This window comes from Petaurus breviceps, unplaced genomic scaffold, assembly GCF_028583685.1.
Source record: "Petaurus breviceps papuanus isolate PSGF00001 unplaced genomic scaffold, PetGlider_PUasm1.0 523, whole genome shotgun sequence".
In the NCBI taxonomy this organism is placed as follows: domain Eukaryota; kingdom Metazoa; phylum Chordata; class Mammalia; order Diprotodontia; family Petauridae; genus Petaurus; species Petaurus breviceps.
The window spans coordinates 2,299,286-2,323,623 of NW_027186356.1; the positions used below are offsets into that span (position 1 = coordinate 2,299,286).

The 24,338-nt window shown below is 43.4% G+C and overlaps 1 protein-coding gene across 2 annotated transcripts; it reads right to left on the bottom strand.

The window, feature by feature from the left end:
* DDA1 (DET1 and DDB1 associated 1) lies at positions 1 to 24,338 on the bottom strand. 2 transcript variants are annotated; one of them, XM_069102057.1, is made up of 6 exons: positions 24,203 to 24,282; positions 13,541 to 13,591; positions 10,210 to 10,290; positions 8,802 to 8,853; positions 7,042 to 7,103; positions 1 to 371 (listed from the first exon to the last, which is right to left on the bottom strand). In XM_069102057.1, the coding sequence occupies exons 2-6, from the start codon at positions 13,571 to 13,573 to the stop codon at positions 261 to 263; spliced, it is 339 nt and encodes a 112-aa protein (XP_068958158.1). In that variant the 5' UTR covers positions 13,574 to 13,591; positions 24,203 to 24,282; the 3' UTR covers positions 1 to 260. The 2 variants fall into 2 exon arrangements, with proteins under 2 accessions (XP_068958158.1, XP_068958159.1); XM_069102058.1 differs by lacking the exon at positions 13,541 to 13,591 and having other exon boundaries at positions 24,203 to 24,338.

Consider the following 24,338-nt stretch of genomic DNA (forward strand, 5'->3'; position numbering starts at 1 on the left):
AACCTGGAAAAAAAAAAAGTGACCATGTATTTTTTTTTAAAAGCATCTACCAATGTTACACTACACCATCCGATGACTTGCTTTTAACCATCACTCCATACATTTTACAACATAAATAAAAATTACGGAAATAAATACATTGGCTCCTATGAAGTCAGAAGTGGTTTGGGCTGCATAGTGTGGAGGGAAGGGGCTTACACACTGTGATGAAACAAGACAGGAAGCGCCTGTAGACAAGTTGTTGAGGGAAAGCAAGAGTCCTAAGTGTCTTCGTTCATGTCCTGGCTGTCTGTCCTGGCAATTTTTCGGGGGGGCGCTGAACTCTCACCTTCTAGTTCTACTTGTTCCTGGTCTCTCTTCTTTGCAGCATTCTGGGTGGGAGAAAGAGAGGAAGAAGTGAGCAACCGGTGACCCTTGGGCAAGTCTGCTCTGGGCCTCGGGTTCATCTGGACAACAGGATGGCCATCCCTAATCCCTCTGTCCTTGAAGGCCTAGCATTGCATCCCTCCTCTGAACTGCTGCAGAAAAGATGGCCTTCCCCTTAAGTTCAGAGGTCTGCCAGCCCATCATAGCAGCAACCGCTTGGCCACCCCTGCCGACAGAGTCACAACTCACCAGTGAAGTCTGAGAACAAAAGTCTGTGGGACAGACTAGTTAACAACGACCAAGTTGGGAGACTTGCCCAGCTTGGCTCTGGACTCTAGCCCTCATGTAATGCTTGGCCTCAGGCAACTTTCCTCTTCACCTCTCAAATGAAGGGGCTACAGAAGACAATCCCAAAGGTCTTGTTTGGCTCCAAATCCTATAATCCTGCCAGTCACTTTTCCCTCCCTGGACCTCAGTTTCCCCATCTAAAGAAAAGTAGTTTATATGGGATAGTTCTAGGTCCCCTCTGAACTCTGAGCTCTTGGCTTGCTTTACTGGCCATGGTGGCATTCCAAGGTCTTTCTCATCACTGCACCCATAAAGCTCCAATCAGACTGGTTCCCACTCTGTCCCCCAAGCACATGCTGGGCTCTCCTCTGCCTCATGCTAACCCTAATCCCACTGTTCCTATAGCACCCATTTCTAACATTACCTCCTCCAGGAGGCCCTCACAACCCCAGGCACACGAACATTGCTTTATGACTCTCATTAAGGGTTGTGTCTCCCCACTGCCACTCCCCAGACTGTGGAATTTCATGGAGTAATTGACCCTATCTAAGCTAACCCCAATACAGGACTTTCCAACCAGTAGGTGCTTAAAGTTAGTTCCACTGAATAGTGCAAAGCCCCACACCAAGGTGAGCAGCATGAAGCATGTAAAATGAGGAAAAGAGGTAAGTCGTCCAGGGACAGTAGCATGACACTGCTTGGGCTGTCCAGAACAGAGGCCGAACAACATCTGTCAGGAATGCCAGAGCAGGGGCTCCTATGAGGAAGGGTTGGCTTACATGCTTCCTGAGGTTGGCCAGGATAAGTGAGACACCTACAAGTTTTTTCAGTGTAACAGAATAACAAATCCCTTCACAGGGATCACATTCCTGACTTCAGAAATCTTAGATCTTCGGGACACAGAAGGGACTTAAGATAGCAACTTGCCCAGGCAGATAAGGTATTATTTTACAGAAGAGGAAACCAAGGCTAATTGATTTGTCCAAGGTCAAACCACTAAAATTAGTAGCAGAGCTACAGCTCCAAGGGCAACAATCTCACCTCTCTAGGGAGGTGCCTCTGGAGCCCAGGCAGTAGGACCAGCCTCTCACCAGGGAATTCAGAGGACTATCATCCCTCTGGGGTCCTCCCTTTCAGCACGCTGTGCACATGACCTCGCCTGAGCTTCACAACAACCCAGGAAGGCAAGTATTGCTTCCATTTTACATCAGGAAATTGAGACTCAGATATGAAGTGATGTGTTCCAGAGTCACAGAGTCAGCAAAGGGCAGCATCAGGATTAAAAGTCTGGCCTTCTGATTCCAAATCCACTTTCTCTACCGTGACAGGGAAGAACAAGAAGTCTTATGACGCCAGCAAGGGAAGCAGGGAGGAGAGGAGCCCACACTTCCTGCCCACCCATATGTTTGCACACTGAGTTGTCCTGGTGAGTGATTTAGGGGGTTGGGTGGGCTTTTCTGGGGAGAGGAGGGCATCAATAACAAGTTTGGGGAGGTAAGTTGAAGGTTAAATGCTGTCTGATGGATAAGGAAAAGAACTAGTGGCCCAGTGGATAGAGCAAGAGTTGGGATGAAATGAATGTAAATCCAGCCTCAAATATTGCAAGTCACTTGACCTCTTTTTGCCTCAGTTTCCTCAAGTGTAAAATAAAGACAGTAGTATTTACTTCTCAGGGTTGTTGTGAGGAAAATGTGAGATAATCTATGTAAAGGCATTACATAAATGCTAGCTCTGATGAGGATGAAGAACTCAGGCACAGTTCTATCTTTACCTATCCCTTTCCAACAGTGCAATTCTCAAATAATCAACTGGAGCACTCAGCCTGAGTGATTATTGCCAGATCATTATTTAGTTTTTGGAGGATCCATTCCCCCCACCTCCCCAAATCCAGAGCACCCTCACGAACCATCTAGTGGGACACACAAATGGCTTTATTATGGACGATACTCCTCTGCTGGCCTTTCTTGTAAGAGGGTTTAGAATCCTAGTGTAAAGGTCAAAAGCCTGTAGTAATGACATCTGGCCCCTTCTCCTCATGGAAGAGGTGATCCAGAGAAGCTGAACTGCAGGCCAGTGGCTGAGCCAAGACAAAGGCCTTTCAACTTTACAAAGCACTTTCCTCCCAACAACCCTAAGAGTTAGCCAGTCTGTCCCCACTTAGGCACAAGAGAACCTGTAAGGGCTATAAAAACATGAGTACCTATGTACCTTCTCTCTCATCTCTTCGTGCCTAAAAAAGTGCTCACTTACAATAAAGGCTTATTGATGCTTTAGTCTGGGAACCTACAGCCCTGACCCTTTCTACTCCCCTAAGGCTGCCAGAGGGATTTTCTACACACAGGGTTATTAATGCAGGACTGGGCTGTTATTTACCTATCAGAAATAAGACAAAGGCAAATTAAGTCTGGGCCAGCTGTGCTTTACACTTGATTTACTAACTTCAATCAACCCTGCCTCTTTCTTCCTGGAAGACAGGATGGAAGCTAAAAGGAGCACCCACCTTGTCCCTTCTCCCTATTCAATCTACTAATGAGAAAAAGAAGGCAGGGAAGAGGCACACGCACCGGCGCTGGCTGGGCTGCCAGGTTTGCAAAGGTGAGGCAATTTTAAGCATGCACTCTTTCTGCAATTTTGGATGTCTACAGACAAGAGGCAGGTGGGGCAGAGAGGGAGTTAACTGGCCTGGATGCCCCTGGCACAGAAGAGCGACCTTTACATTGGCCAGAAGGCTCAGCTGAGGGAACTATTTACATGAGAGTCAGGAGTCAGAGAAGGCCGGGTGAGTATGAAATTACAGCACCTCACCAAATGAGGTCCAATACTCCAAGCAGAGCCAATGATTACAGAGGATCAGAGAACCCCAGTTGGAAGGGATCTCAGAGGAAAATGAGGCCAATGCTGACTTAGCAGAAATCCCTGAATGGTAACAGTAGAACAAACCCTGGACTTGGAATTAGAGGATCTGGATTCCAATGTTACTTCTATTATTCCCTATCCACCTGCCTCCCTAAAGCACAGGTCATAACTCCTCTGCTAAATAAACTCCAGTGCCTCCCTAGCAGTGCTATGAACAGATACTTTAAGAAACTCCTTTGCTGGGCACTAAACGTGTCCTTCAGAATCCGATCCTAACCTCATACTCCCCTCCACCACCACCCCCTCGAGTTCAGTGAGGATCTAGCCATCCTGGAAGCATTTTGTAAATGCTAACAACTCCCCCCTTGATGGAAGGTAAGCCCCTGAGAGTAGACACTGCTCCCTTCCTGAAGGTGCTCCGTGTTAACCTCAAAGCTGATGGAAGGCCTTGGTAAAGCCTCTTACCCAAACCTCTTTAAGTGGGGAGCATACCAGAGGGTCCTGAGACCCACAAACCCCAGGATTGCCCTTCAGCACAAGGGCTGGGCGTTCACCTCCTGAGTCATTTCATCCCACAATTTAGGAAGTTCTATGAATTGAGTCAAATCCTACCTCCTCCTGCTCCTCCTTCTGCCTTCTGAAAGCACAAATCTACTCTTTTCTCCATGACAGCCTTTGAGGACACAACTGTCTTTTCTTCTATATAATAATATAGAATATATTATATCTTCTATAAAGCAATATAGAACCTCATATAGGTAACTGAACCTTCAGTTCTTTCAAACACTTTTCCAGATGTGATTTTTAGGGCCTTGGTTATCTTGGTCATGCTCAATTGCACATTTCAGTTTGTTAATGTCCTTCCTAGGCCTTGGTACATAGAAATGAAAATAATACTTCAAACTGTGACCCAAACAGATCCGAGAAAAGTGATCTGATCACCTCCCTTATTATGGAAACTGCACCTGGACAAAAGCCACCTAACACCTAATCACCTAAGTTTGTTTGCTGCTACATCACAACTGACCTTTCAGAGCTTCCAGGCCACTGAGACAATCAGCTCTTTTTCGTACACACACACACACAGATACACACAGAGCTGTCTAGCCAAACCTCCCTCCTCCTGCATTCATATAGCTATATGGGGACACCAACTACAAACTGATCACCAGGAATGATGGCAGACAGCAGCAGAAGTGGTAGCAGAGAGGCAGAATCTGAGCCAGGCTACTGGGCCGATGAGATTGAACCATTGTTCTACTGGGTGTGACTGGGGGGCACATACCCGAGTATGTGGCTGTATAGAGAAAAGCACTTGACAAGTCTGAAAATGACCTTCCAAATAAAGGACAACTATTGTGATTCTTCTTGGTGCCCCCTTGTAGGAAGGATCACAAGCTGAAGTATATCCACAGAGTGCTAACTCCACGTATCTCCAATACAGCCCCTTCTCCTTATTCACACTACCCCATCCCTCTTGCCTAAAATTGGTCTCCCGGTGTCAAGTCTCTCTCCCTGCTCTAATCCATCCTCCTCAGTTGCCCAAATGACCTTCCTGAAGCCTAGATCCAACTACGTCACTCCCTTACTCAATAAACTCCAGGGGCTCCTTATTGGCTCTGGGATCAAAGAGAAATGTCTCTGCTTGGCTTTTAAAGACCTTTCCCAATCTGGTCCCAACCTTTCTTCTCCCACTGTACATTACTCCTGGCCTAACCATACTGGCTTTCACACTGTTACTCACATAGAGACCTCCATCTCCTGTCTCTGTGCTTTTGCCCTGGCTATGCCTCTTGCCAGGCAAGCTCTCCTCCCTCACCTCAGCCTCACAAATCTCCAGCTTCCTTGAAGACTCAGCATAAGCACTACTAAAGGCATCTCCAGATTGCACCAGGTTCTAGTCTCCTCCTTCCCTCAGGAAGGCCCTGGAACCTATTATTTTCTGTATACTGTACATATACATATCTTGTTTCTAAGAGCTGTTTTTTTCATTTGTATCCCCAACACCTAGCACAGTGCCTGGCACATAGTAGGTGCTTAATAAAAGCTTGTTGTTATTGAATTATTGGAAACTATGCTATACTGGCTGAAGAAATTAGGGACGGTGAATCTGGAAATGTGAAGACCTTGGGGAACAGGATAACTGTCTTCAAGCACTGAATGTGGAAAAGAGATGGGCCTCGTTCTGCTTGAAACCCAAGAGAAAATGAGCTAGAGAAACAAGGAAGCAAATGCAGGCCAAGTCTCAATTGCTGGCCCAAGAATGGAATAGGCAGTCTCCCTGGAAAGTGAGCTCCTTCTCACCGGAGATCTAAGGGTTCAGGCAAAGGCATGAAGTCTCCTCTCAGAAACGCTTCTGGGATAAGAAAAGAGGCTGAACTAGGAGACTATGAAGGTCCCTCCCAGCTCTGAGATTCGGTGACAACCCAGGTCCTCTCCTGAAGGTGCTTCACAGTTACTATCCTGTATAGCAATTCCCTACCACACTGCCACAAATTCCAGGAACATCCTGAGTGCTCCCAGGGTCTCCCAAATGGGATGGGATGGCCACAACAGGAGTCTGCTAGGGATAAGAGGCAGTGAGTGTGAATGTGAATGTGTGTGTGTGTATGCACTCATGCATGTGCAGTTCACATACACCTGAAACTGCAGAAAGACAAGACAATCTCCTTGGGGCCACTGCAAGCATGGATGGAGATTATGGATGAGGGTCTCTCACACCCTTGTGCATACACGCAGGCACACAAACGCACACACCCATAACCTATGAAACATGCATGAATCCCCATTAGACAGATACTAAAAGACACTTCCCTCCTCTCAGCATGGGAGAAGGGAGGACAAGATCTGTCTATGGAGTGGAATGTTCCACAGACTGTCTGACAGTCACTGTGACAGTTGGCTTTACTTAACTGTTTTTTGTGGTTTCGAGAGAGGGTTCAGATGGGGAGATGGGGGGAGGGAATGAGTGTCTAAGTGACTCTGGCATAAAACAAAAACAAATGAACAAAAAATTTTTGACCTGGGGATCAGGAGGGCTGGGTCCTAGACCTAGCAATGCCAATCCCTCAGTTTATGACCTACAGTAAGTATCTTTGCTTCTGGATTCAGTTACCTGTCTATACCATGAGGTGATTTGGCTACTTGATCTGCCTGGCCTCTCAAGTCTCCCAGAATACCAAGGTTGGGAAACACTGGCCTATGCCAGGCAGTGCCTCCCTCCCACATGGGACTCAGGAGGCCATGAGGAACTGCGGAAGGTGCTTTTGGTCAGGCCATCTGATGAGCCCCAAAGATGAAGCTGACTGACTTGAACAAGGATCATAGTCTCTCATGCCTAAGAACCATCAAGTCACTTTCTTGGTTTGTATGCCCAGCACCTAATAGAGTGGATGGGGTCACCTGAAAATGATTGTTGGTTGGGTGTCTGATTGAAAGAAATCAGAGTCTGCCTTTGATCATTCCCACTTGAATATTCCTATTTCCACAATGACAAGTCTTCTCCCCAAGTTTCAGCATTTAAGCACTTACCTTTTTGTCCCATTGCTGATGAAGATAACGTAAAAGAATGTTTGTCTTTTCTGTTACGATAACTAGAAGGGCAGAGAGACACAAACAGAAAGCAGCAGTTTATAATAATGCTTCAATTTCAGTCACCCTGTGATGTCTAGGATACCACACATCTGTGCTGTGGGACGGGGGAGGGGGGGAATACAACAAGAAATGACTTAATAAATGCTTGTATTTAATATTTCTGATAACCAGAAAATCCTGTTCTCCATATTCAGGCATCCTGGTGTTCCAGTGACATATTACAAGAGGCTCAAAGCCTCCAGCAACCAGCAGCCAAGATGGGAGGAGGGTACAACTTATAAACTCTGCCTAGGACACACAAATGTGTTGTTTCAGCTCCACAGATGAGGCACAGTATAAAAAATCTGAAGAATAAAACCTTACTAATTCTAACCACCAGAACTAATCTGAATTAATGGAGAATATTATAAAATATTTTCTATTTTTTGCTCTACCTCATACCATGTGACCTCAGACAAATTTCTTCCCCTCTCTGGCCTCAGTTTCCTTTTCTGTTCAATGAAAGGGTTAGAGTAAGTGATCACTTCCAGTTCTTAGATTTGGATTCCTTTAGGACATAAGGTGAACAAAATACTTCTTAGCGTCTGCCAGGTCCTTAGGAGATCTATTTTTTATTAAGAATGATTTGTAATGAGCAGATCAGTGTTTTCGATGGGGTATCAAATGCCTGAGGAGTTTAAAAAGTTTGTTGCCCAAGTGGGTCAAACAACCTCCAGGCTGAAATCCTATTTACATGACTAATCTAAAACTTCCAAAGAGCCATCATTCCATCAGTGGGTGCTCGTATTCAGGCCATACTTTTTATAAGGCCCCTTCTCCACCCCTGGTGCTCAGTGACAGACACCAGGCCCAGATAAGAGGCCACTTCAGCTTGCCGTGCCAAAGGCAGAGCCTTGGAGAACAGAGCCATTCTCCAGATTAGATTATTGCGGCTGTTCTTACTATTATAAATTGTAGTTCATATTTTTATGATGCTTTACAATTTAAAAAACACGGTCACAAAATTACTCTACAAGGCTAAGTGTTGCAAGCATTATTATCCTCATTTTAGAGATGAGAAAACTAAAGCACAGGCAGAAAATGACTTTCTTAAGGGCCACCTGTGGTTTGGCAGTGGGGGAAAGGGAAGACACAACAGAATCTGGACTTGAACCCAGATTTTCTGACATGACAATCAGTGGTTTTTTGTTTTGTTTTTACTACACATACTCTTCACTATACAATTATTCAGCAAACTCCTTTCTTCAAAGATCGGATAAAAGGCAAACTTCCACCTAGTCATGTCCCAAATGTGAAAATTTCCCAAATGAGAGGGTATGATTTAAGGAGGCTTAATTAACTAAAGTAATAGCACCCTCTTCAGCAAAAGGAAGGTGTGAGGCTTGGCATCAGGAGATCTGATCAGAGAATTCAGAGCTAGGGAAGCTAGGTTACTATAAATGGGGACAACATCAGGGCGGAGATCTGTAAGGCCCTGTTCCCTAGGCTCAGATGCTCAGCTTACTTCTTCCAAATCACTCTGGTCAAAGCCTCTGGCTGGCCTGGGCCTGGTCTTCCTTAATGACACCTGATCTGACATGCCAGCATCCTTCTCATGGGCAGAGAAAGGGTGCTGTCTTTCCAAAGTCCTGGGCTATTAGGCCCAAATGCCCACTTAGCATCTAAGCATAACAGCCCAAGAAAGCAACTTCACTTACTCTGTTCTGATGGATATTCTCTTGTAGGAAGATAGACTGATGGCCGTCTGTTCTGTAGGAGAATCCAGAAGAAGGGATTAGGAACCATATGATGATGAGGAATTCCCATATCCTTCCCCTTCCCTTTACCACTCTATTCAGGTTAGCACCCCTGTGTTACTGAGGCAGAATGTTGATGCATCAAAATTTAGAAACTTGGAATTAAGTTGGTCAGAGGGTCATTATAGAGGTTTATAAAATATTAGGGTTAAAAAACACCTTAATTATCATCTAGTTCAATTCCTCAATTTACAGAAGGGAAAAAAGTTCTGAGAAAAAAAGTGTTTGCCCCAAAATACTCTCAGAGTCTGTGTCTAAGCTGGGGTTAGAGCCAGCTCTTGCAACCCACAGGCAAGTCTCCTCCCTCCTCTGGGTCTTTGCTTTTGGCGGGGAAAGCATGTGAAACAAAGCGTAAGCTACAATTAACCAATAATACACCTGAACCATATGCCCTCCACTGCTCCCTGCAGGCTACTCTATCCTGAGCCAATTCTGTCCAAAATTCCAAGGTCCCTCTGCCAAGAGAAGGGGCTCATGGCAAGGGACACCTTACCCCATCAAAGCACCTCACTCCACAAAGTCTTTAGGAACACCACCCCCCCTTCAAAACTCTACTCACTATTGATCCAACCATTCTGGAGAGCAATTTGGAACTATGCTCAAAGGGCTATAAAACTGTGTATACCCTTTGACCCAGAAATACTACCACTAGGTCTGTATCCCAAAGAGATCATAAAAACGGGTAAAGGACCCACATGTACAGAAATATTTATAGCAGTTCTTTTTGTAGTGGAAAAAAAAATGGAAATTGAGATGTCCATCAACTAAGGAATGACTGAACACGTTGTGGTTAATGAGTGTAATGAAATACTATTGTGCTATAAGAAATAATGAGCAGGTAGACTTCAGAAAAACCTGGAAAGATTAATATGAACTGAGGCTTAATGAAATGAACAGAACCAGGAAAACATTATACACGGTAACAGTCACATTGTGCAATGACTGACTCTGACAGACTTAGCTCTTCTCAGCAATGCAAGGATCTAGGACAACTCCAAAAGATTGAGGATGGAAAATGCTGTCCACGTCCAGAAAAAGAACTGTGGAGTCTGAATGCAGATGGAAGCAGACTATTTGCTCTTTTTCTTTTGTTGTCTTGTTTCTTCTTTTTTGTGGTTCCTCCCATTGGTTCTAACTCTTCTTTACATTATGACTACCATGAAAATGTTTAATATGAGTGTATAAGTAGAGCTGTTTTGGGGACGGGGAAAGAGAAGGAGGAGGAGAAAATTTAAAACACAAAATCTTATGGAAATGAATGTTGGAAATGAAAAATAATAAATTATTAAAAAAAAACAACTCTACTCACCGAGGCTTTGCACACAGAATCAGCATGAAATCTACTAAAATTGCTTTTGTTGTAGACGGGCAATCCTTTCAAAAAATCTGCCTGGAAAAGACATAAAAAGAGATCCTATAGTACCGTGTTTCCCCGACAATAAGACACTGTCTTATTAATTTTTTGGACAGAAAAACACCAGAGGGCTTATTTTCAAGGGAGGGCTTATTTTAATGAACACTGACAGCAATTTTAATAAACAGGTAAATGTGAACAAAAAAATGTACCTTTATTCAATAAGCTGGGGAAGAACAGGATGACGCGCTCACTGCTACAGCTCTGACTGGATGCAGCTCGGAGCGCGGCGTGCGTTTCACCGGGCTCACTACAGTAGCAATCTCAATAGGGCTTATTTTCGGGGGAGGGCTTATTTTAGAGGAATCTTACACAGTAAGGGGAGGGCTTATTTTCGGGATAGGTCTTATTATTGGGGAAACACGGTATCAGTAAGAGACAATGGACAGACCAGTCAGCAAACAGAGAGTAGCCCAACCAGCGTACAGGATGACCTCCAGGGCATCAGAATGGGGGTCATGCAGGTAAAGATTCAATGCTGCCCTTTACTGTGTGTGGAAAGCAAGGTCACCTCAAGAGTATTCCACCCCTCAGGTTCCTGCAGGCTCCCCAGTACTCAGGACCCTTCAGACAATGTGGCTAGGCAAGAAGGGAGAAAGACTCCTCTTGGCCTGGAATCTTTCCATGAGAACAGATCCCCAAAGGGCACCAAGTGGCTTTCCCATTAACTGTTCTCTCCTCCTACCCTCATTGAAAAAAGTCATTTGCACCAAAAACAGGGTTTATAGTTAAGGGATTTAAGATCACCATGAAAGATTTCAAGGTGGGGAAAGGCCAGAGTCAACAGGGCAAGCATCAGCCAAAACAACTGCTCAGGTTCCTCTCTCCCCAGCTCCCAATCACAGGTACCTCTTTTCTTTTTCTTTTCATCCCCATCTTTTCCTGTCTCTTTTTCCCACTCTCCCTTCTCCTTTCCTATTAGAAAGAATGTAGGGCCCAAGTCCTGCCTGGGTGCAAGACCTGATTCTACCACTAATCACTTTACCTCTCAGGGATACAAACTGGGGATAATACTGGTTACTGCCTGCCTCAAAGGATGACTGTAAACAACGTGCTTTGTAAACTGTCAAGTGCTACAGAAATGTTATTACTTCAATTCTCCGTTTGTACTCCCAGGATGTGTGCTAAGCCCACTGGCAGTCCTCTGGCTGCCCAAGTCCCACAGTGGGATCACAAGACCACATTGGGGCTCTTAACCACCATCTGGTATACTTGGATGATTTGAAGAAGCCATGGTTTCATTGGTGTTGACAACCCTTCTGGCCCCCTCCCCCCAAGAAGACTGCTTTAAAGGAGTTTTCTAAGTTGCTGTGGCTAAAGTAAATTTTCTCCTTCTAGTGATGAGTCTCCCCACGCTTAACTAATAGTTAAATCAATCCTTTGACAACAAGCATATTATCAGTCATCAAGCCTATACACAAAGTCTTTCTGATACAGTACACCCTGCTTCTTCTGGCACAGACTTCAGAGGACCCAGAAACACCTCTGGACCACAAAGAAGAATCTGAATAGCATTTTAGTCAAAGTCCTGAGAAACAGTACAGGGTTATGGAAAATGGCACGGGACCTGGGTTCAAATCCTGGCTCTGTTTCAGATTCCCTTGGTGACCCTGAACAGGTCACCTAGCTTTCCTGGGTCTAAGGTTCTCACCCATAAAAGGATTTGGATTAAGTGATCTCTATGGTCTCTTCTAGCTCTATATCATAAGTTTTTGGAAATTAACCTCTTCTATGCCAATGGTCATTTCCCTAACAACAGGAACTAGGCTGCTGACAGAGCTTACATGGTTGAGACAGTCTTCTCCAACTGCTTTCTCCAGCTTCAAAAGTCATCTGAAAATTGTATTCCCTTGCCTTTGTAGGAAGAAAAGAGAAAGTTTCCTGTTCTAAGAATGTCAGACAGTTTCCAAAGGAGAGAAGACCACTGTGAGAGAGATGAGGTAAAAGAGTAGCCAAGAAGAATTAGCAGGAAGTCATCCTTGCTGACCAGCTACGTGTCATTCTTAGAGAAGGTGGCCAAAAAGGAGAGACCAAGATGCATGCAACTGAATGGTCTCTGATCAGCATCCAATCATAATTGACAAACCATTATCTTCTCAATGATGTCCAGTGGATGCACTGCGCTAAACACAGACCTGGAACTTTGCAAAACAGGTGGAGATGCAAGAGCCAAGCTCTCATTTCAGTTCTGCCACTACAGTACAAGAGACTTCCATTTTCTTCCTTTTAGCTTACTCTACTACTACTGGTAGCAACCAAGTTGCACAGTGGATGGAAAGCTGCATTTTGAGCCTGGAAACCTTGAATTTCTATCCTGTAGGCTTCAAACTGACTAACTGTGCAACCGTGGGCAAATCATCTAAGCTTTCAGTTTCCTCATCTGCAAAAAGGAGACAATAATAGAAGGCACGTGCCACCTCTGTGGCCATGGATAAATCACTCCCCTTCTCTGTAAGTAGCAGAGCCCTGGGGTCTAGAACCTAGTTCTTTGGCTCATAAGCCCAAAGCTCTTTTCTTCAGACCAGCAATTCTCGAATATTCAGCTCCTTTCAAAACACACTCAGGACAGAGTAAAGCAGGTCTAAAGTGATTACAAAGCTAGCTGGCTCCTAAATTAGCTTAATCTACAAATGAGACATAGAAATGAAACCTAAAAGGGACCTTAGAGATCATTTAAGAGTGTATATGTGTATATGGATATATATGTATGTATGTATTTAAGGTTAAGATTTATACCACACTTTCCTCACCATCACCTTCCTGTGACACAGGGTAGAATAAGTATTATTACCCCCATTTTAGAGATGGGGATCAGAGAGGTAAAGTGACCTGCCCAGAGTAACAGTCAGTCAATGTTGGAGAGAGGCCTAGAACCTAGATCTCCTGATTATCAGGCTAGCTAGCAACCTTTCTACTCCACCATCCTCAAGATGATAAAAGGGAAACCTAAAAAGGGGGAAGTGATTTGTTCAGGGTCACAAGGCTGAGACTATTATTTGGGTCTTTGCATTCCCATGATATGAGGTCATTTAAGGCAGAAAAAGCCGAGTTCCCTGATCATGGTGTCCCAGAGGCACAGTGGGGGGGCTCAGATAGCACAGGGCACATTAGGGGAAACATTCTCCACTAAACATTTCAAACACCACCAGTGGTTTCTAGTGCAGCCTTAAAATGGGCCTTGTTCCAGAACAAGTATGAGAGGTCTGGAGCTCAGATGCTTACTTACGATGACAGTAGGAACTCCATTAGGCTGGTACATTCAGTTAAATCCCACCATCTGTATTGGAAACAAGGCATCAAGTCTGAGAGGGAAACCAAGCTTCTAGGTAGGAGGCCAAAAACAACAGGCTCCATGGGAAGAGAATCTTGTAAACAATAAATATTCACATTTCTGTAGCCTTTTTCAGTTAGAAAGCACTTGGCATATATAATCTTTATTGACCCTCGCAAAAACTCTATTTAGACAGATGGAATAAGTATCATTATCCCTTTTTAAAAACATGAACAAAGTGATATCCAGGGAGGTAAATTTACTTACCTAGTCAGTTTTATGTGGTAGAGGCTAAACTGGCACTTTTCTCATTACAATTCTTACAACTCTTCTAGCCCAAAGCCAGGAATAATGGCCAAAGGAAGAAGGCTGGAGGGCTTATTCAACTGTATAGGCATCATTTAAATATCAACTATGTGTAAGATACCGTGTCAAGAATTAGGTTTTAGTAAGAGAAAAAGGGACCAGAAGATGAAGCTAAGACCAAGGGCAATTGGGGCCCAGGAAAGATGGGGTCTCTCCATCTACTGCATGCCATAGGTATATTAACAGAAAGACACTTAAACATGGATGCAGAATGCACCCACGTGATGATACTGACAAGCCAGTGACAATCAAGAGAGACAAAACCCTCTTTGCTGCTTGGGGATTACTGCCACTTGACCACTAGAGCATACTGAGAAACCAGACACTCAGGAGGGTTATAGAGGTCCAGGGGATGGTCTATAAATTTTGCCACCAGGCCTAAGAAAACTCCAGGATTTCTGAAGGATGAACCAAAAGGTGCTTTGGATACAGTTTATAGTCTGTCATCAATATACCATCTGATCATATGAGTTCTGTAGGCTACTGCTTAGCCTTCCCTCATCATGGTTCTGTCCAGTCTTGCCAACCACACCACAAATGAGAAGACGAAGTCATTTTCACATCTGTGGGCTCACAAATGCTAGCTGCTGCATCTCTTACTGTGAAATGGTGGTGACTGTCTTGGTGGCTCTCAGGAAAAAGTCAACCTCTCTCACCATACCCTCCACAGAAAAGGGTTCTAGTTTGGAGTTCCTTCTGAAATAAGTCATGATGGATGACAGAGTGGCTGAGGTTGGCGCCTGGCATTCAACAAAGAGACTGTCAGTATGTAATTAACAGTTGTTCGCAGGCATGGGCTCCTATAAAAACCACTGGCAGCTTTATCAGAAACTCAACATCAAAGCTGAAAAAGTCTTATCCTATTCAATGGATGAAGGAGGAAGTTTTAAGGAATATGGCAAGAGGAGCTGTGTTTCTTAACCAAAAATTAAACACAAGCATCTTTCTCTCATCGTCCTTTTCACCTATAAATGCAACTCCCACACCCCATTCAATACATTCTAATGGCTCACTAATACCCCCAGGAACAAAAATAAGTATCTTTATGTGGCTTTCAAAGCCTGACCCTTTGTAAGAGAATCTCCTCCACACCCTCTGACCCAGTGTTACTGGCCTCCTTACCATTCCTTCCACACTATACTCCCTCCCTCCCAAATCTATGCCTTTCCACTTACTATGACCCAAGGCTGGAATGCTCTCTATGGCTTCCTTCAAGTCCCTGCCCAAACCCCACCTTCTATAAGAAGCCTTTCCCAGGCCCCCTTATCCTAGCAGCTTCCTGCTGAGAGCACCTCCAATCTGGCCTGCACATGACTTGTTCACACACAGTCATTTGCAGGTTGTCTCCCTCATTAGACTGCAAGCTCCTTTAGAGCAAGGACCAGCTTTGGCCTTTGTACACCCAAGGTTCAGCACAGTGAGTGTCATAAAGCAGGCACTTACTAAATGCCAGTGGCTTGATCTGCCTCTCAGGAGTGGGGAGAACACCTTCTGGTCTGACCGCCCCCTTTGCCTCTCCTCTGTGCCACAGCACTGCAAAACTAAACTACCCAGTGTGACCCCCACATTCCCTTCTCAAGAAAATACTGTCTTCTCCTCTGTGTCTTTGCTCCTGCTGTTTCCTTGACCTGTAATGCTCTCCCTTCCACACCTCTGAACTAGACCTTTTGGAATTCTGCCCAACCTTCAATGCTCTCCTTCTCCATGAAATTTTTCCTTATCCCCCCCAAGTTGGAAATTACTCTTTCTCCCTTGGATTTCATAAAGCAATGTCTGTATTTGTGTGGGTATGCATGCTTATGAGTGTCTCCATATATACATATAGGCACATATACATAAACGTTGTTTTGCATTACAGTATATATGTGGTAAACTCCCTAAGAGCAGGGACCATGTCTTCCTATCTCTTTATCTTCCGCAGAGCTCAGTATAGGTGTTGGACATCTACACTGTAGCCGCTTAATAAATTTGGTTGAACAGAGTAGTACGTGGGAAGTTCTAGGGGGGTTTCAGCACCACACTAGGATAAATGTCCTAATACTGACAGCAGTCCCAAAGTGAAATGGGCTGCCTTGAGAAGCAGTGGCTTAGCTCCATCACCAGAGCTCTTCAGGAGAGAGACAGATGTCAATTTGTCAAGGATGCTATAGAAGGCATGCCTGTTAAGTTAGCTCTTCCAGCTGGGGGACTCTGTGATTCTCTACCATAAATAATCACAAAGGCAAGAAGCCTAGATTTGATGCTCTGGATCTAGAAGAGTTGCTGGGATAAATCAAATTCTTATAATGATCATTTCTTCTCTCCCACAGAAAGAAATACAACAGGCTTTGGTGAAGAAACCACCCTAGAAGAGAAGGATTCCAAGCTGAAAACATACAGCCTAGATGTCACATGCCTCAACGAGATAGCCAGAGTCCAGTGGCCTAACAGGAAGCAGGGAATCTTTGTTTCCCAACTGTTATCTTGCTCAAAGCAGAAAACCACAGCTGACCAAACTTCCAAGAAATATGCTGTCTTGATGGAGTCAGGAACATCAACAACAAAATCATCTGTTTCCAAATTTAAATCCAAGAAAGGATGGTTGTTTTCAAAGGCTGCTATCCCCACTCCACTTGGTACCAGCAATAGGGTTTCTTCTAGCACAAAGGACAACTCCCTTTTCTCACACTACTGTTAAAATCATCCCATTCAGAATAATAGTGTTAGGAGGGTTATGGGAAGATAAGTACAAAGTGCATTATTGGTGAAGCAGTGAATTTATTATACCCATTCTGAAAAGCAATTTGGAATTATGTAAATAAAGTGACTAAAATGTCCATACACTCTGACCCAGAAAATCTATTAGGCTTATAACCCACAGAAGTCATAAGTAACCACTTTTTGTGGTAACAAAGAATTTGAAACAAAGTAGATGCCCATGAATTGGGGAGTGGCTAAATAATTTGGTACATAAATATAATAGAACATTACTGTGTTGTAAGAAACAATATAATAAAGACAGAGAAGCATGGAAAAATTTACATTATCTGGTACAGAATGAAGTAAGTAGAGCCAACAAAATAGTATATACAATGACTACAACATAAACGGGGGGAAAAAAACAAAAAAAATTCAAAATCACAAAGAACAAATATGGCTCCAAAGAAAAGATATGAAAAGACATCCCCACCACACCTTTCCAGATGTGGGAGGTCCACGGATGTGATACACTGAATGTATTTTCAGATTTTTTTTGATATATTGATTTTTCTGACTTTTTTGTATCATTCTTTTTCTTCGAAAAATATTATTTGTCACATGGGATGGCTTTCTGGAAGTGGGAAGGAGAGATACTTGGAAAATCCTGGTGACATAAAAAAAAAAGACATCACTTAAAATTTATTTTTTAACCACCCCATTCCCAGGTATAGGCGGAATGGGGAGAAGAAATATTTTTCAGACCCAAAATAAAAATTACTATCATATATATCCAGGGCTGTTGGGGGAAAAGGACTGACTACATTAATACACGACCATATTTATAAAATAGTTTTTTAAAGTGCCTTCCTCACAACAACCCTATGAAGATATTATTGTTGGGTCATGGACTCCTTTGGCAGTCTGGTACTGTCTATGGATCTTTTCTAAATAGAATGTTTTTTAGTGCACAAAATACATAATATTACAAAGGAAACCGATGCAAAATATAAAAATATTTTTTAAATGGACCCCAGGTTAAGAAATCTCTGCTTTATTTTCATTCACTTATTCAACAATCATTTAAGTACATACTATATTCAGAGAACTATGTTACAAAATAGGGGTGCTACAAAGATAATTAAGATATGATCCCTGTCCTAAATAATCTTGGAGCAGAAGAATGATACAGACACAAATAAACATAAGTACTAATGATTTCCAATAAAGATTTCCTCCTGTGTCTCCTCACAGAATGGCAGTGACACCTTGTTACTTAAAGGCTGTGTGGCCCACAGTTTAACCTTCTCACTAAGTCTTGCTGTTTCAATTCTTTCTTCTCCAAAGCTGCCAAAGTGATAATTCTAAAATACTGTCATTACTCTTGCTCAGTAAACTACAACACTTCCCTATTCTTCTAGGATCAAATACAAGCTCTGTTGTTTGGCATTTAAACTTCTTCCTAATCTGGCTCTAACCTTTTTTTACAGCCTTATTAATATTACTCTCCTTTGGAACATGGTAAAAATTACTTGTCAGATCCATGGATAAGAGTTTATGACCAAATAAGAAGACAGACCCTCAAGAGAGAAAAAAATGAATAAATTTGATTATGTAAAAAGTTTTTTGTTTTTTTTTAAGCAATTGGGGTTAAGTAACTTGCTCAAGGTTACAGGGCCAGTTATTTCGGGGTGTGGTGCTAAGTATCAGAGTCTGGATTTGATCCCCAGGTCATCCCAACACTGGAGCCGGTGCTCTTACTCGCTGTGCTACCTGGCCATCCCAAATTAAAAAGTTTTTGCACAAACAAAATCAATTGTAGCAAAATCAGAAGGAAATCAGGAAACTGGGGAAAATTTTTTACATTATGTTTCTCTGATAAAGGTCTCATTTCTCAAATATACAGGGAGCTGAGCCAAATTTAGAAAAGAGCCATTCCCCAATTAATGGTCAAAAAATGGGAACAAGTAGTGGAAAAATAATATACTAATGTAGTAATGGTAAGACTTGTGAGCAGAACTGCATAACAGTTCTGTGAAGTGGTAAATTAGTTGAATCATTCTGGAGAAAAATTTGGAAGTATATTCAAAGAGCTATAAAATTGTGTATAACTTTGACCTAGCAATACCACTACTAGGTCTGTATCCCAAAGAGATCAAAACAAAAAAAAAAGGAAAAGAACAAATATGTACAAAATATTTACAGCAACTCTTTGTACGGTAACAAAGAACTGAAAATCAAGAGGATGCCCATCAATTAGTGAATGGCTGAAAAAGTTGTGGTATATGACTGCGTATATGACTTATAGCACTACTGTGCTATACAAAATGATGAAAGGGATGATTTCAGAAAAACCTGGGAAGATTTATATGACTGATACAAAACCAGTATAACACTGTACATAATAGCTGCAATACTGTAATGATAATCAACTGTGAAAGACTATTTTTCTTGCCTTTTTTTTTTGCAATATGGCTAATATGTAAACACACATAACTTCACTTGTATAATGGATATCAATCATATTGCTTGTCTTATCAGTGGGTAGGGAAGGGGCTGGAAAGAATTTTGAACTCAACATTTTAAAATAGAATGTTAAAAATAAACTTTTTTAAAAAAATAAAAAATATATTACTCCCCTTTACACACTCTTGGTCTATCTAGCTAAACTGGCCTTATTATTTTTATTACTCACATTCTATTTCCCACCTCCACGCCTTTTTACACTATTCCTCTGAGGATTCCTAGTTTCCTTTAGAGTTCAGCAACAGCATGACTTCCAACACAATCCTCCCAGCTGCTAGTACTTCACCAAAAAAAAATTACCTTGTAGCAATTATTTTGTAGCTATTTATGTGTTTACATTTTTCTCTCTCCCAAGAGAATCTTTAGGCTTTTCAAAGACAGTGACTATTTCATTTCTTTGTATTACAAATGCCTGGAGAGTCATTGGCAGCTTCTCTATCTAGCTGGAAAGACCATGAATATAAGCCTAGCAACAAAACTTACATTATGGATCTATTAGTCTTAGCATCAGCAGAGCTAAGTTTAGAGGGACTATCACCCAAAGGATTTGTTACCTAGAGATAAATTTTTCTGGCTACAGCAAATTATGATTGAGCAGAGGGGATGAGATCCACAATAGTATAGGGTGGGGCTTCTTAACTTTTTTTCCACTCTTGACCCCTTCAGTGTTTCTTAAACTGTGGGGTCCCAACCACAAATCCACCGTTTAAGAAGTGCTAGGAATATCTTTAACAATAAAATCTTGGCTCCTTTAAAGTAGGGAGAAATCTGGAAGTCTTCAGGCAAGAGTAAGCATTTGAGCTGAACTTAATATTTCATATTAGAATCTAGAGCAAGATTAACAAGCAATCATGCAGTACCACCCTCTCAATTTACAAAGGGGACTGACTGATCTGTTTTAAGACCCAACAGCAAATTAGTTGTAAAACCAGGACTAGCACCAAGGGTTAAGTTTCCCAGGCCAGTCTTCTTTCTACCTCACTATGCTAAAGGAAGAAACTTTAACTTACTAATCTTTGAGGAACAGATACTTTCCCCATAGTAGGAGCTCAATAAATTCTTGTTATGATTGTGGCCCTGGGGCAGCTAGGTGGCACAGCAAATAAAGCTCTGGCCCTGGTGTCAGGAGAACCTGAGTTCAAATTTGGCCTCAGACATTTAACGCTTACTATCTGTGTGACACTGGGCAAGCCAGTTAATCCCAAGTGCCCTGCCTTACCCCCTCCAAAAAGACAAAATCAAACAAACAAGATTGTGGGCTCCTTCAGGGAATGTCTAATGTCTTATCTTATCTTTATATGCCCAGCACCAAACAACCCTGCACAAAGTAGGTGTTTAATGTATGCTTGTTCAATCACCTTGAATTAAGACAGGAATATATGAGACATTGGCAGCTAAGTGGTGCAGGGGATAAAGTGACAGGCCTGGAGTAAGGAAGACTCAACTTCCTGAGTTCAAATCTGGCCTCAAGACACTTACTGGCTGCATGATCCTGGGCAAGTCACTTAATCCTGTTTGCCTCAGTTTCCTCATCTGTAAAATGAGCTGGGAAATGGCAAACTACTCCAATACCTTTGCCAAGAAAGTTCCAAATGGGGTCACAAGGAGTTGGACACAACTGAAAAGTGACTAAACAACAACAAAAATGAGACGATACCAAAGACTTCTGTATGGTGAAAGCAACAGCAGAAAAGATTAGAAAGACACGCTGAGGCCAGATGGAGGATCCTGAATGCCAAAGCATAAAGAGTTGAAACAGCCCTTTGGTAAAGTTAGGGTATCACCTTCCATACTTCTGGAGTACATGGCATATGTTTCCAAAAGCAGAAATGCAAGATCCTATATGATCAAAGAGTTAATTCAAAAGCTATTTGAGAAAAGGCTTGATTTACAACTTGACGTTCTCTCAAGCCCTATTCCCTGGGGAAATTAGAATCTAGCCAGGAATAATACTGAATCTACTTTAAAAAATATCCTCTCAAATCACCCTTTGGTGAAGGGTAACTAGCATTCCATAACCACTACAAGCCTCAAACTACTATCAGTCTACTTGTTATGTTCTAGATCAGTGTCTCTCAAACTTCTGGGCCTCAGGACTCCTTTACATGCTTTATCAATATTTATTATTATCAGAAATTAAAATATATTAATATTATGAAAATAGCTTTGACCTCAATGATTCCCTAAAAGGGTCTTGGGGACCCCCACCCTGGGACCCTGGACCACACCTTGAGAACCACTGGCATCAATAACCCTACAAATGGAAGAAGAAGTCCAGGTATTCCATTCTGATAAAGCCAATAAAAGCATTCCTCAATCATCCAACTTGCAGTCCCCCACGAGAAGCACAACACAAACCATTAAAGGGCAGGGAGAGTGTCAGAGAAGACAGGATTTCAGTAATGCTGATTTAGGTGAGCCTGAAAACAAGGTCACATGTGATAAAAATTTGATGCTTCAACCACTGAGACCCAACTGTCTGTAGCTGGGAGCCCTAAAATATGGTACTGTGTAGAAATGATTATTCACAGTGCTCCAAAGGGCATGCATGGGGAGTCATCCACTAAGCATGAAGTACTCACCACCCACCCATCTCTCTTCCCCAAGCCCCGCCCAAAGGCAACAAGCATAAGAGTGAGGCTGGCGTGGCAGGAAGCAGAAAATGGTAAACAGGGACAGTGAAGGGAATGTGGCCTCTTCATTCACTGGCATCAAGAGACACCCCTCCCTCTTTCCTCCAGCTTGGAAATCATTCAAGTGATCTGCTACCAAAAGTGGCTGAAATGTTTGTTAAGTGTGCTGAAAACAGCAGCAGCAGCAGCAGAGACCAACTGTAACAGAAAGATGGCAGTGTAGTTCAGAGAGAAGACCTGGGAGAAAAGGGGCCAGAAACAGGTCCTTTTCTTTCATACTGGGTTCAAGGAGCTAAAAGGTCCAATTGTGCTGCTCAATAGAGACCCAACTGTAGATTAAGTTGACTGATACCCATACCTGCTCCCCTTAACAGAAACAAACCAACAATCAATGACAATAACAAAATGAGCCATTGCCTTCCCCTACAAATTCAAAAGGGGTCTGGGTTATATGTGGGTAGAGTTGGGGAAAGGGGTCAGGGCTGATCCTGAGATGTAAGAGCTATAAAGAGACCTTACAAATCATTTAGCCCAACACCTTCATTTTACAGATGAGGAAATTAAAGTGTAGAGAGGGGAAATCACTTGCCCAAAGACTCAAGAAGTCTTAGGAACTGGACAGGACTGAAACCCCGCCACCCCCAGAAGAAGCAGCAGAGGGACTGTCCTCTGGACAAAAGATTTTTGGTGCAGAACATGGTAGAAGGGAGAGGGGGTAACAATGACTCTGGTATGAACAGTGAATTTTGTGAGAATGTGCACCCCGGGGGAGCAGAAAAAACTGCCCCATTTGTATCCCCATTGGGAAGGTCTCAGCAGCAGAAAGAAAAGGGAAAAAAGTATTTCAGGAAGAGACCAAAGGGATGATACACAAGGACCCAAGAAAAAGTTTGAGAGAAAAATCCATCTTCCACTCACTATGATATTAATAAAGTTGGGGTTGGGAAGTGGGGGTAGAAAAAGGGATAAATAATAAAAATTGCTCACATTTTTGTAGCACTTTGGGGTTTCAAAGCACTGTATGTATTATATGTGGACATATGTATATGCACACATGTGTATATATTATATATGGGCATGTGTGTGTGTATATATATATATATATATTTGATACAATGCTATGAAATGGATGCTATTATCCTCATTTTACAGATAGAAAAACTGAGGGTTTAAATGATTTGTCCCAAGGTCACAAAGCTAATTTGTATGAGGCAGGATGGCCCAGGTCTTTCAGTCTTCAAGTCCATTATTCTACCCACCACGTCATGCTGCTTATCAACAAAAATAGGGAGAGGGAGAAGAAATAGCAAGGCGAAAAGGGAAGGAAGAAAAGGAATAAGAAAAGAAAGAAGGAAGAGATGAAAAAATAAGAAAGGAGACAGTGAAAGAAAGCGCTAGTGTAGAGGCAGGTATGAAGAAAAAGGATGGGGGAGGGGGAGAAGCTCAGGAAACATTAGCTTGACAGAAACTGGTTATGTTTTGGCCTTAGTGAGATATACCAACAAGTGGAGGGTGGAGGTGGTAGGATGGGGCAAAGGGGGAGAGACTGGAAGATGGGAATGAAAGTGTCCCCTGGGGCAATAAACCTACGAGGCTTCGAGGTCTGGGAAGGGCCAAGCCAAGGGAATGGGGGAGGATGGGCTGGAAGGAGGAATGACAGCAGAGACAGAGGGCCAGGGGATGGATAGGGTGGAAGGGGAAATGGGGGGAGAGGGTAGTGACAAGAATGGTGGAAGCCAGAGGACCTTAGATCTCCGAGAAGAGAGGAGGCATGTAAGGAGATGAAAGGGAGAGGAAATGAGTCACTGGAGGATTGGGGAAGGGGTTTTCATGTGGTTGTTCAAAGAGAGAGAGAAGATGGTGATTCAGTATTTGAGGAAGAGGGGAGACAAAAGGATCGAGGAGGGTTGGGGAGAAAGAATCCAAGGGGGAGGCGGGAGTGGGGGAGGGGATAGGTGTGTCTGGACCAAAGGATGAAAGATGGGGGAGAGGAATGTGGGGGAAGGGAGAATAAAGAGAGAGACAATGGAAGTGAATACCGGAGAGTGGAGTTGGGGGAACACCAGAGAAGGAAGGGAATGGGGGTGACAATAACGAGGGACGAAGGAGGGGTCCGCCGACAATGGGGGTGGGTAAAACTAGGGGAAGGGGAAAAGAGGGAAATAAAGGGGAGGGATGGGGTGTAAAGGAAGGGCGGGTGTGGGGGAGGGGCGACAATGAGAGGAGGAGGAGGGGTGGGGAGGGGTGGGGGAGGGGCGACAATGGGCTAGGGGAGGGATCCGAGGCAGCTCCGGCCCGATCTAGGGGCTGCGCCCTCAGCGGCACCTGCCCTGGCTCCTGAGCACGGGTCCGAGCCGTCCCTGCGGGCAGGGCGCCATTTTGTGGGGCAAGAATGGGTTCGGGGAGCGGAACCTACCATCTTCCTCTGCCTCTTCCTCAGCCGCCGCCACCACCGCTGCCGCAGAACAACTTCCAGCTCGACGCTGCCCTACGTGACGCTGCCGTCACCGATTGGTCCGGAGTTACCCCGCCCAGGAGGCTTGAGGACGTTT